The sequence below is a fragment of the Pollicipes pollicipes genome, unplaced genomic scaffold (assembly GCF_011947565.3).
Source record: "Pollicipes pollicipes isolate AB1234 unplaced genomic scaffold, Ppol_2.1 Scaffold_7262;HRSCAF=8765_pilon_pilon_pilon, whole genome shotgun sequence".
Classification (NCBI taxonomy): Eukaryota; Metazoa; Arthropoda; class Thecostraca; order Pollicipedomorpha; family Pollicipedidae; genus Pollicipes; species Pollicipes pollicipes.
Genome location: NW_023597055.1, coordinates 2,314,706 through 2,326,935, shown reverse-complemented (window position 1 = coordinate 2,326,935; position 12,230 = coordinate 2,314,706). Strand labels below are relative to the sequence as shown.

The 12,230-nt window shown below is 56.6% G+C and overlaps 2 protein-coding genes across 2 annotated transcripts; one reads left to right on the top strand and one right to left on the bottom strand.

Moving 5' to 3' along the window:
* Positions 1 to 3,142: 3,142 nt before the first annotated feature.
* On the bottom strand, positions 3,143 to 7,025 carry LOC119114061 (putative Golgi apparatus membrane protein-like protein CG5021; the record flags this gene model as incomplete). Its single annotated transcript, XM_037238287.1, is given in 7 exon segments — positions 3,143 to 3,193; positions 3,655 to 3,780; positions 4,648 to 4,727; positions 5,438 to 5,576; positions 5,578 to 5,596; positions 6,187 to 6,254; positions 7,014 to 7,025. Coding segments are annotated over 7 exon segments (495 nt in total), but the record flags the coding sequence as incomplete, so codon positions are not given.
* Positions 7,026 to 8,765: 1,740 nt separating this feature from the next.
* On the top strand, positions 8,766 to 10,160 carry LOC119114060 (phosphopantothenate--cysteine ligase-like). The gene is made up of 3 exons (XM_037238286.1): positions 8,766 to 8,919; positions 9,233 to 9,418; positions 10,149 to 10,160. Exons 1-3 carry the CDS (start codon positions 8,797 to 8,799, stop codon positions 10,158 to 10,160), a joined length of 321 nt encoding a protein of 106 aa, XP_037094181.1. The 5' UTR covers positions 8,766 to 8,796.
* Positions 10,161 to 12,230: the final 2,070 nt, after the last annotated feature.

The window sequence follows — 12,230 nt, the reverse complement described above, 5'->3', positions numbered from 1 at the left end:
CATCATCAAGGGTGTGATGCAGTACGGCACGGTCCCCGCCACCAGTTTGTGTCGTGTCCTGATTTCGGCACCCTAGAAGAGCGTTGGAACCACCACGCCGATTTCATGTCTGGCGTGTTGTAAGTGTACGCGCATATATATATATATATATATATATATATATATATATATATATATTGTACGTAACAGTAGCCCCGAAAGTCATTTGTAAACATGCAGTTAATGTGATGACGTCAAACGAGGTCCATTCAATTCGGGTGTTGTTTATTATTGCATGGCGCGTGCAGTCGCGGCGGCCACCGGCAGCGTAACATCACGGCGACACTCGAGCGTCACGGAAAACGCTAATCCACTTATCAGCCTCCAACCCACGCCTAGAGACGAGGCCGCGGGCCACGGCACTCTCTCCCGAATAATCTGTGCCACCCCGTATCGAAGATGCGTTAAATCCAAGTTAGCATCGGTCTGCGACAATCGTACGTGTCGCAGACTGGCGTTGCGGCCGTAAGCCACGTTTCGGAGTCTGGAACAAGCACGTGTATTTCAGCAAACGCATAATGGACGCGCGTCGGCCTGCCTGCACTGCACTGTGCAGGCTGCACCGCACTTCTGGGCGCATGGTCCCAGAAAAACTCTTCCGCAATGACGGCTGTTGACCAAGTAACGATGGAGTCATTTGAAATAAAGGATTTGTCGAACCAAAATTCTACCATGAATTCTGAAGGGTGGCAGAATCACAGTGCTCAAAGAAAGGGGAAAAAAGAAGAACTCGAAAAGACAGGCGCAGGCAGAAGGGAGTTGGGCTTCATCAGCCACCTGCTTTTGCCGCTGCCGTAAAGACTGCCGCTATCCCGGCCCGTCGTCCGCCTTCGTCACCACACAGCCCACCGCAAACGAGTCTATATTGCGTCGTTTACACGGAGGGAGCGCGGTCCGCCGGCGGACCGGACCGGACCGGGCCGCCACACTCGCCACACAGCCGCCACCTGACCCGCCCAGCAATGCCCCGAACAAACAACAACGCGGATAAATAGCTGAACACGGCCGGCGCAGGGAGTCAGCTGACGCTCCCGCCTGCGATGCAAGCAGCGGACGCCCGCAAAACGAGGCCGGCCCCGGACAACCGGCGTTCAGCAGGGTGGCATCTGTTGGCGCCCGACAGTAGCCACACAGCGGCCAGCTCACGTTCGCGCCGGACAGCCCGTGCTCGCGCCCAAAAGCCCCCGTGTCCACGGTGGACAGTGCCTCTGTTCGCCGATCAGGACCGCTTGACGTCGCGGGCGCAAGGACGCGGTTGCCAACGCAACGCGGCAACGTTGCGTCACCTCGGACCAATCACAGAGCCGGCCGACGTCCATTGACCAATCAGAACCATACGAAACCGATTGGGCCAATCACAAAGTCGGCTGACGTCACCCTGGACCAATCAAAACCGTCCGACCCGCCTCGGGCCAATCACAGCGCCGCACGCGTCGCTCAGACCGTCTGCTGCGGTTGGGAGGTGCCGCTAGCGGCCGGCTGCCGGAACATCATGCTCGAAATCTGAAACGGAGGGGCCGCGTCATCAGGTCAGATCAGGTTCAAGTCAGGCCAGTGACGGGGCTGTCACAGCATGACGCCCTGAAGCGGCCGGGCCGAGCAGCGCCACAGGAGCTAACTGGCAGCTCGCGCCCTCCGCACAGCATGCCAAACGGCTGAACGAACACTGAAGCCGGATGAGCGCCGCACTGGGGTGCGTTCAATACAGCCGGAGTTCCGAGATATCGGCCGTGTTGACCGCAGACAAACACCATCCATCAAATCCGGCAGGCCGAGTCAGACCATCAAAGTCGAGGCCAACTGCAGGCCGGAATAGGGTACACAGCCGGCTCGCGACCCAGACCAAAGCCAAGCTTCGCTCGGCGCTGTTGCTTTGGTGCAGATGCTTCAAGCGCTAGGAAGTGAGGGAGATATCTGCACAGCAAAAGCTTAAGTGCACCGGCTAATCGGAGACTTTCCGTGAAATCGCCGCATTTCCGGTAGCCTCGCTGCGCCACTCCTTACTGCCTAAGCGTTAATGGTATAACAACTAACCACCAGACTTTGATACAGCCGGCATGACAACGACAGCAAGAGCGCGCAAGTAGCACGATGAAAAGCCCACCGACCACAAATTATCCCCACATGTGATATAAAAAGCGGGACCACAATTGCGCGCCAATAGGCACCGCGGTGAATGGCGGGAAAATAGCGCGCTTGGGAATGGCGGGTACGCCGCAATGCCGAGCACTGATTAGTTTGAGCCGGTGCTTAAAGCGAGAAATAAAATCGTGGTCAACATGGAATGGACGGGGAGGTGGGCGGGGAGAGGGCATTTACTGACTAGAGGATATCCCACAGCTTCACGTCAATATCGGTTGCGAAAAAGGCCCGTTTCCGACAATCTGATGTCATCTAAACCGTCATAGTCACAAAATGATACGCATAATTTGCCGCCCCAAGGGCAAAAACCAGCCGCTTACGTTCCTTCTCAGTCACCTCACTCGCAGCGCACAGTTGCCCGTGGTCAACCGCCTCGCGCCCGCCCCGACCAGACAGCACTCACTGGCCGTGGCCAGCCCCTCGAGCCGCCCGACCAGACAGCACTCACTGCCCGTGGCTAGCCCCTCGCGCCCGCCCCGACCAGACGGCACTCACTGCCCGTGGCCAGCCGCCTCGCGCCCGCCCCGACCAGACAGCACTCACTGGCCGTGGCCAGCCCCTCGAGCCGCCCCGACCAGACAGCACTCACTGGCCGTGGCCAGCCCCTCGCGCCGCCCCGACCAGACGGCACTCACTGCCCGTGGCCAGCCGCCTCGCGCCGCCCCGACCAGACAGCACTCACTGGCCGTGGCCAGCCGCCTCGCGCCGCCCCGACCAGACAGCACTCACTGCCCATGGCCAGCCGCCCCGCGCCGCCCCGACCAGACAGCACTCACTGGCCGTGGCCAGCCGCCTCGCGCCGCCCCGACCAGACAGCACTCACTGGCCGTGGCCAGCCGCCTCGCGCCGTCCCGACCAGACAGCACTCACGTTTTTCATGACCTGGTCTCGCATGAAGCTGGTAGTGGCGGCGCCCAGCGACGTCTGGATGCCCTGGCTGGAGCCGTAGCGACACCGCAGGTAGCCCGTACACGTTGGCACCGTTCAGGACTATCCCGATTGCCGGCAGCACCTGGCGGCACGGGCGCGTCATCTGGCATCGTCTGGCAACACGGCGCCCGCCGCCTGGTGGCAACTAGCACAACGTGATCGACGTGCCTTCGCTGTGCCACGCCTGATAGTGACGCTCGATTCGTGACGCTTTGTACCACAAACGCTATCCAGTGGATCTCTGATCTGACAAGCAAGCTACAGCGTTCTCGCGCCGGCTTTCAATTCACAACCCAAAACTGAGATCAGAAAGGCGTTCAAAACCGCATTTGGAGGTCACGTGCTCAACACAAAAACATGTACTACAATATTTTATGACACAATGAAATACAATTTCACCGACTAACCCTACTTCCAGCCTACATCCCTACCTACCAGCCCCACCACCCGCTACCCCCAGCGCGGCTGGGCGGCGGCGCGTGCTCGCGCCTCCGCCCAGCCCGCGCTCCCAGCACCGGCCGCCGATGCAGCGCCAGCTCTCACCATCCAGGCGTAGGTGAAGCTGAAGAATGCGAAGATCAGGAGGATGACCCAGAGCACAGGCGAGGCGTAGAGCGCCGCCCAGAAGATGCGGGCCTCGGCCGCGTGCACCCGGCTCTGTTGGAGGCCCTGCCGTTAACGCCGCGGTCAGTGGCAAGCCGCCGCACCGCAACACGACAGGGGGGGGGGGGGGCACAGGGAGGGGGCACGGGGAGGGGGAGGGCAGGAGTGGGGAACGGGGAGAGCACGGGGACACAGGCGGACACGCGTCAGAAGAGCACATAGCACATGGCCGCATGGGGGACGAGGAGACTCATGACAGGACCACAGGGGAACGGAGCGACAGGAGCAGCAGCACCAGCACGCCAGCACATCACAGCATCAAAACAGCAGGAGAACACAGGAGCACAGGCCAGAACAAGGCGACACCGGGCCATGACACAAAGGCACTCGGGGACCGCAGCGACGTGCAAACGCAAAGCACCGTGGCAACACGCCGGCAGAGCAGACCAGACCCAACGACCGCACTGGGTCAAGGCAGCACCACGACAGGACCGAGAAAACCTGCCACCGCGGCATCGTGAGGGGCCTGTACCAACACAATACGGCCGGCGACCGGGTCAGCCGGTGGCCGCGTGCCGCCCCGTCGCACATACGCGGCGGCACGCGGCGCGAAACGGAGCGGCGCGCGCAAACGGCGCCGACCAACGGGCGACAGGACGCGGCGAGGCCCGTCACGGCACCGGCTCGCGGTTGACGCCGGCCGGAGGTTAGCGGACGGGTGTGGGAGCGTCGCGTGGCGGCACGTGCGCCGTCTGTGCCGTCTCCAGACCGGCGGGAGACAATTCAGCGTGCGGCTGCCGCGGCGACTCGACGGCAAGGCAACACTGGACCAGGCCCCGAGCCGGACTCCGGCCGTCCCACTCTGCCCCCCCCCCTTCCCCGCCCCCCGGCTGCCGGCCGGCCCGGACGCCGGGGGCGAGGGTCGTGACGCACCTTCCGCGACTCGTAGACCCAGTGACTGGTGCCGTCGTCGTCGACGTAGTTCCACCAGCGCAGACCGACCATCAGCCGACCTGGCGGGTCAGCGGGCCGTCAGGCGGCGGCGAATTCGGCATGGCGACGTCACGCACAGTGTGTCGGCTCACAGCGGAGGGCGGTCACAGCGGAGGGTGGTCACAGCGGAGGGTGGTCACAGCGGAAGGTGGTCACAGCGGAGGGTGGTCACAGCGGAGGGTGGTCACAGCGGAGGGTGCTCACAGCGGAGGAGGGTCACAGCGGAGGAGGGTCACAGCGGAGGAGGGTCACAGCGGAGGGCGGTCACAGCGGAGGGTGGTGACAGCGGAGGGCCGGTCACAGCGGAGGGTGGTGACAGCGGAGGGCGGTCACAGCGGAGGGTGGTGACAGCGGAGGCGTCCTCGCGCTTACGCGGGCCGCGATACGCGTCATACCATTCAGGCACGTGCCTGGAGCCCACAAAAGATGCCATGTTCCTGTTAAAACACAATGGTACGGAATCCTGGATCCTGTTGGGATCCAGGCACATGCCATACAGCACTCACATCACGCGCATTTGGTAGACCGACGGGGATACAATGAAACGCAGGAGGAAAGTGAATACTGAGCTGGTCATACATGCCAGAAATGATGCCTAACAACCATACATCAGGGGCATGGCTTCAAGAGACTGGTTTTGAAACTGACTTGAAGTTATTCAACATAATTTGAATACAAAACAAGTCCAGAAAGGGGAGCGCACGACACGACCGCTGGCTCCTGCTTGCACCTGTGATGTTTTTAACTGTCCAGAAGTCTGCTGACAGCAGCAAGATGATGATGATGATGAAGCAGCTGATGAAGCCTTGGCCCAACCAGTTAGCCAGGATGTACACGATGATAGCTCCGAACCGGAACAGCAGGTTGAAACAGCGTGACGAAGGGGTGCCTGCCACATCAATCACAGCATGGTTAGATGGCGCGTGATAAGGCACACAGCACAAAAAGATGGGGCATGATATAGCATGCACACAGCACACTTAGATGGGGCATGATGTGGCACACATGGGTGCATGCTGGCCCTGGCAGAGGTCAGGTGCATGGCACATGGTGGCCATGTCAGGTTGACTGCAAGTAACATGAATGAAATGATACTGATACTGATGATACTGATACTGATACATACTGATAATGAAATGATACTGAGAGGTGTCTGTAACCTGAGCAAGAGGCCATATGAATTGATCATGGCAAGAGTGAATATACAGTCTGCTAGGAAATGGGGAGTCAAAACATAGCTGATAAATGGACCATGACCAGACCCAATCACACGGAGGTGGTGAATGCCACAACGTTCCCTTTTGAGTTGGGTGTCAATTCTAGCAAACAAAATTGATAGTGCTCTCTTTGGATGCTGTTTGGCAACTCCTGCCAATGGACATTGAATGGAGAGATACATTCTGAATAGGCTCAACTCCTGTCCTTTTACCTTTGCCAACAATAACAGCTGAATGGTTGACATTCATGATATTAGCTTACTTTAATTTCCCATGGTCTTCATTCTCTTCTCCAAATGCAGGGGTGTCATCATCATCCAGAAGGGGTGCCTGCAACATAAAAATGTGTGCCCAACACTCATCTCAGTACATATCCTGAGTCATCCTTAAATAATTCACCTAGTTTTGAATCATCTGGCCTATAACTAGTTGTATTCCTTTTTGACATCAGTGCTAAATATGCCACCAACTCTGTTCAAAAATGTTCATCTACATATTGCCATGGCTAACAAAAGTATGTTACAGACAATAATGCCATCAAAATATTGCATATTTTACACACCACTGCACCTTAGTGCTGCAGTATCTTTACAAAAATAATAATTTTACTGCATTAATGATTTGCTGCAGATGTATTCACATGTCAGGCCTTGAAATCCATATGCTGCTGCACACAAAGGCACATAAAAAGCATGCTACCCTTGTGGCCCAAACTTGGAAAATCTTCACAGATTGTTCCACCAAAATGGCTGCAAATTTTGTGGAACACATAACTGATCTCCCCACTGAGTTTTTCATTGATCGGGACTGCAAACTGCATCCATTACAACTTGACCTTTCCTAGATTAAACACCAGTGTCCCTGTTATTTTATGCTTGAATTCAGGGGAATATGCATAATGCATGCACTTGACCTGCAAATTCAGGGCAAAAATGTGAAATGGGATAGCATCAAATGCACTTAGCATATGCCTCACATATGAAGTTAACCATCACCAACATGCAAAGACACATACATTTAGCCAATCTCTGAATTCACAAGGCATTCATACAACAATGTGCACGTCACATACCACCGTAGTTTACTCACATTTGATGCCATGGATAACAGCTATGAAGTGCAGGGCTGTGTTTCACAGATCCCGAACAGCTGGTAAAATCGAACAATTCGTCTCTCGCTGGTATAAGTCGCGATACTTCGTCGACACAAAATAAGAGATCGGCACCTGTTCTTATGCCCCAAAACTATTCGCGTCCACCTTTCGCCATCAACAGAAGCCAACTATACAAAAAATGGATCAACGTCTAGGGGAGCTTAGTCGTCTTGTGGTTTTATATGTCCTGACACTACCTTATCCCCCATTAGTTCGTTAAACATCCCATCCAGGGGCACTCCCTATGCACTTTATCCCAAACAGGATTCCACGCCGTCAATCGTAGTCATTGAGGATTGTGTTGGTAAATTCTGTTGACGTCTACATGAGTGCAGCATTTCATTGGTGTGTCCATGGTGATTTCACAAACAACTGGTGTCAATAAAATGCCTGATAACATCCATTTGAAGAACATTTTTGATATAAAGAAATATTTTCATAGCAATTCTTATGCATGTTGTTCTATGAAAACTGATGACATTCCAAAATGCTATATATCATTTTAGTGTTACGTCATTTCCAAACATTTCACTTTTCAGAGACAATGTCTGCTCTGCGTAGGATACGGATACATTGTCATGTTATCTTTCGCAGGACGTTCGGGGCTGCCAGGTGTCCACAGAGTTGCCCGAGTGGTATGGGCAGCGGGGGATAGCAGAGTAGGAAGTTCCAAAATGGCTAGTTGAGGCACCCGTCCGATAATAAGGATATCGCACGTAATCCGAATGATGTTTGATTGTTGATAACATCCACGTTGGGATGAAGCAAGCTCAGAACACATTTTGAAACGTATACGGTTGTGAGGGATTGGTCCGGATAGTTTCCTACAAACCGCTGGCAATGTGTCTTCAGAATTCGTCGTGGATTCCTTCAAATATTTTGTGCTAGGCCCACTGGGTCTCTGTGCATTATATTTCTTCCCACATCAGGGAGAGGAGTTGGCTGAAATACATAGAGGCCAGCAAATATTGTGTATCCATGGTGTCAGGAACAACTGATAGGTCCACAAAACAACTGAATCCTTTTATTTTATGGGTTTCAATGTCTTCTTGAGATTTTTTATGGTCAATGAGAGTTTTGGATATGCATCTGGCAATGCTTCATGTTTTGAAACAGTTTCATCCACTTATGTCATGGTTCTGGCTTTCATGACAAATGTGTGATAGCAAATCACGCTGGCATAGTATTTCAGCTTATGAGAACTTTTCAGCTTCATCAATTTTTGTGTCACATCATGGAAAACCAGCTTGACACATTATCTTTTCAATGTTTTGTTTTAATGTGTTTCACTCCTTCCACAGAAAATTCCAGTTCACATTCACACACCCACCAATGGAAGACCTGGAGGCAGAAAACGGCAACATTGCCCAGCGTCTCACCGAGTTCCTGACGCTGGCCTCGCGGGACCAGCTACTGGTGGCGCTGGTGACCTCAGGCGGCACCACAGCGCCCATTGAGCAGCGCACAGTCCGCTTCTTGGACAACTTCAGCACGGGCCAGCGCGGCGCCGCGTGCGTCGAGCAGCTGCTGGCGCGTGGCTATGCCGTGCTGCTGCTGCGCCGGCGCGGCTCGCTGGCGCCGCACGCGCGCCACGTGCGGCCGGCCGAGCTGCTGGCCGGCCTGGAGGAGGGCTCTGACGGTCGCTGGACTCTGGGCGAGGCGGCGGCGCGGCGGCTGGCGGCGCCGGCCGAGGCGGCGCGACGCGACGGCGCCCGTCTAATGACGCTGCTCTTCACCAGTGTGGACGAGTACCTGGCGCTGCTGGAGGCCGCGGCCGGCGCGCTGGCGCCGCTCGGACGGCGTCTACTCCTGCTGCTCGCTGCTGCCGTCTCCGACTTTCAGGTACAGTGCCACCTTGCGTTCCGTTTATGCTGACGTGGAGAGTGTTGACGGAAATGTGGTATTGAAATGTTGAATCCGGCACAGCGGACAAGAACTGAATATGTTTGCAGTGCATCGTGTATTTTATCATGTGCACTGTGTTCATATGAAGCCTGGTATGTGCATGACACATCTCGTATGTCGGGTTTGCGCCAGAAAAGACAGTTCAAGCTCCACAACATTGCTCAACCGCCCGCGAATATTACCACATGTGGCATTTAAATTCACAACTCCCAACTCCGCGCAGCGCTCACGCCGCACCGGTGCTCTCCAGGTGCCGGCGGAGGAACGTGTCGAGCACAAGGTCTCCGGCGGGGACCAGCCGCTGACGCTGCACCTGCAGCCCGTGCCGAAGGCGCTCGCCCGGCTCACTGCCGACTGGTGTCCGGCCGCCTTCGTCGCCACCTTCAAGCTGGAGACGGACGAGCGCGTGCTGGTGGCGCATGCGCGCGCCGCCCTCGCCCGCTACTACGGCACCAGCTGGTGGTGGCCAACCTGCTGCAGACGCGACGCCAGCGCGTTACCATGGTGACGCCGGCGGCGGCGGACGCGGTGGAGCGCCGCGGCGACGCGGAGCTGGAGGAGGCGATCGTGGCGGACTTGGTGCGGCGGCATCAGGAGTTCGTGGACGGGGCTCAGACTGGGGTGAAGGCTGAGGAGCGGCAGCCCTGTTAGCGTGTCGCGGCCCCTGGAACTAGTCTTTTGATGAGCTTATACAGTGTCTGTGTCAAGAAAAGGATGACGGTTTCATCGTACCAAGATAATGTAAGACACACCACCATGATATGACGAGAGCGGATGGAGAACCTCGCATACATTGCGTTTAATCACAGAAATCGTTTGTTCAGTTTCATATATAAGATTAAGCCATATGTCTAAAGGGTGATAGCCTTGTGCGTAGGGTGTATACTGCCCTCACTTGCCGACATATGCTTGACTGGCCTCCGTTGGAAGAATACCGAGATGACTCTGGCCGCCGCTGTGTGCGTCGGTTGGCCGGCGTCCGTGATCATGTACTGCCGCCACTGTTCTGCGGGCGGATGTTTGTGCTGATTCAGCGACCGAAGTCCGCGACGTTTTTGAAGCGGTTTCTTCCGAATGATTTGCGTGGTTGCGTCGGGTTTAGAGTACCTGTTAAGCAAAGCTTGCTGCACGTGCCTCTAATTAACTACTCGTGGTATGCCGTGCAGATCATTGGATAATACTGCCTCCGCCCTTTCACCAGACAGGGTAAGAGGGGTTTCCGACGGCCGTAGCTCGGGTCACGGATGGAGCTACGGTCGCGTGGATAGGCGATTGATTCCAGAACAGCGTCACCGCTGACCAGTGTCATGTCAAGGCCAGATGTCAATCCATCATGCGGGAAATATCCCACCGATGAACGTGTCTGTCGTGTTTTTATCCACGAACGCGTGTCCACGCGCAGCCAAACAGCCATCGGACCGGAGGCCGTGTATTGCCATGACGCTCGACGCCGCACATCAGACGGGGGCCCGGGAGAGGGCACACGAGCGCCGCACCTGCCCGGGAGGCACACGAGCGCCGCACCTACCCGAGGGGGCACACGAGCACCACACCTGGCCGCGGGGACACACACGTGCCACGCCTGCCTGAGGAGGGCACACGATCGCCGCACCCGCTCAGGGAGAGCACACCGGGTTAGACTCTCCAACGGCGCGGGGGCCGCGGGGGCCCCGGGAGGTGGAGGTTCACGGGTACAGCAATTAGACGGCAGGGTGACTGACGAAGGCCTGGGGCGTATGGGAACATCGTCGCGTCGCAGGGAGAAACGCAGCGGCGACGCGCGTGGGAGCGAGGACTGACCCCGGTCGTGGGACGGGTTCGAGTCGTTTCCCACGCCCGAGTCATCGCACGGGGCGAGTCCTCTCGCGCCCCGAGTCACACCGAGAGGTTCTAGTCGTGTCGCGGCCTAAGCCGCACCCACGCGGAACCTTTACGGGGCGGGTGACGGGAGGGGACGCCACGAAATCAGTCAAGCCCTCATACCTCTTCCCCTCCCCTCCGACGTCCTCCGTTTAACTACGACCCGCACAGAAGTTCAAAGGGCGAACTAATCGTAAGGTAGCCACAGCATCGAGGCCGGTGCAAAGAAAGACTGGAATGGGAATAGTACCGGCACGTAAGCGGCGTATCGCACACGGATAGCTTCGGCCGATTGTGGAAGGCGTCAGCTAAAAAAAATATGTGACTAAATATGATTCTCACAACACGGAGAGCGACTCCGCTCGTGACCAAAAAACGCCGTGCACAATCTGTCACACGATCACACGAAAATGGGATATGTTAAACTAACGTACACACCGCACATAAATAAGCGACCGAACATCTAGGTGACTCACGCCAGCGAGAGAAAACAATATCAGACGGCGGCGAATGTCAATAAGTACAAATGCTATCACAAATCGCACAATCAAAGATCACAGCTTCGAGAGACGGGCCAGGCGCGCAGCACAGTCACGCGGTCGAGCGAGAGTGCTGGCCAGACCGCGGGCCAGGCGTGGCGGGGGTAGAGCCGGTGCGGAAGGCACCGGGCAATAGGCCGTTCACCTCTCACCACCACGCGGTCTCTGCGGATGCCGTCTCCGTGGAGAGAAGAGGGCGGCGGGCTGGGCTGGAATGTGCGCGATCTGAACTGACCCTACGGGTTACGTCGCGAGACGACGGCTGGGAGGTGACGAGCCACGGGATCCCGCGTGGCGCGGGCTCTGCGTGGCCCTGGCACGGCACTGGGAGCAGGGCGGCCCATGCAGCTCGCGTCTCTTAAGCTGACACCCATGGCGACCTCCTGGACCTTGTGATTCAGCACTGCCACCTGCGTGACGCGCTGGCAGCAGCAATGGCCCAGCCCAGGCGGCTACTGCGAACATTTCCGACGCGTTACAGCACTGCGCGCAACCTACCGCTGTTCGAGACTAGGTTAGGGAGCCACCAACTCACTGCGACTAGTACACAACGCCTAAAAACGTTAACAGACGTTTTGATACATAATTTCGTCTTCATGCAGCACATCCATGAGTTCCGAATGTAAGTCAGACAACATACGATGGTCTAAAATACTGCCCGATAACATCCACGTCCAGACGGTAAAACGGGAATGCCTCCGCCAAACCCCTCCATTCACAGTTCAACCGCCCTCAGAAACAAAAACGAAACCGTACCAGCGGCTCAGCAAACCCCGGCGTCCAGCTGGTGACACCGACCGACACTGACTGTCCAAACCGACACCGGGCCTGACACTGGCGGCCGGCGGC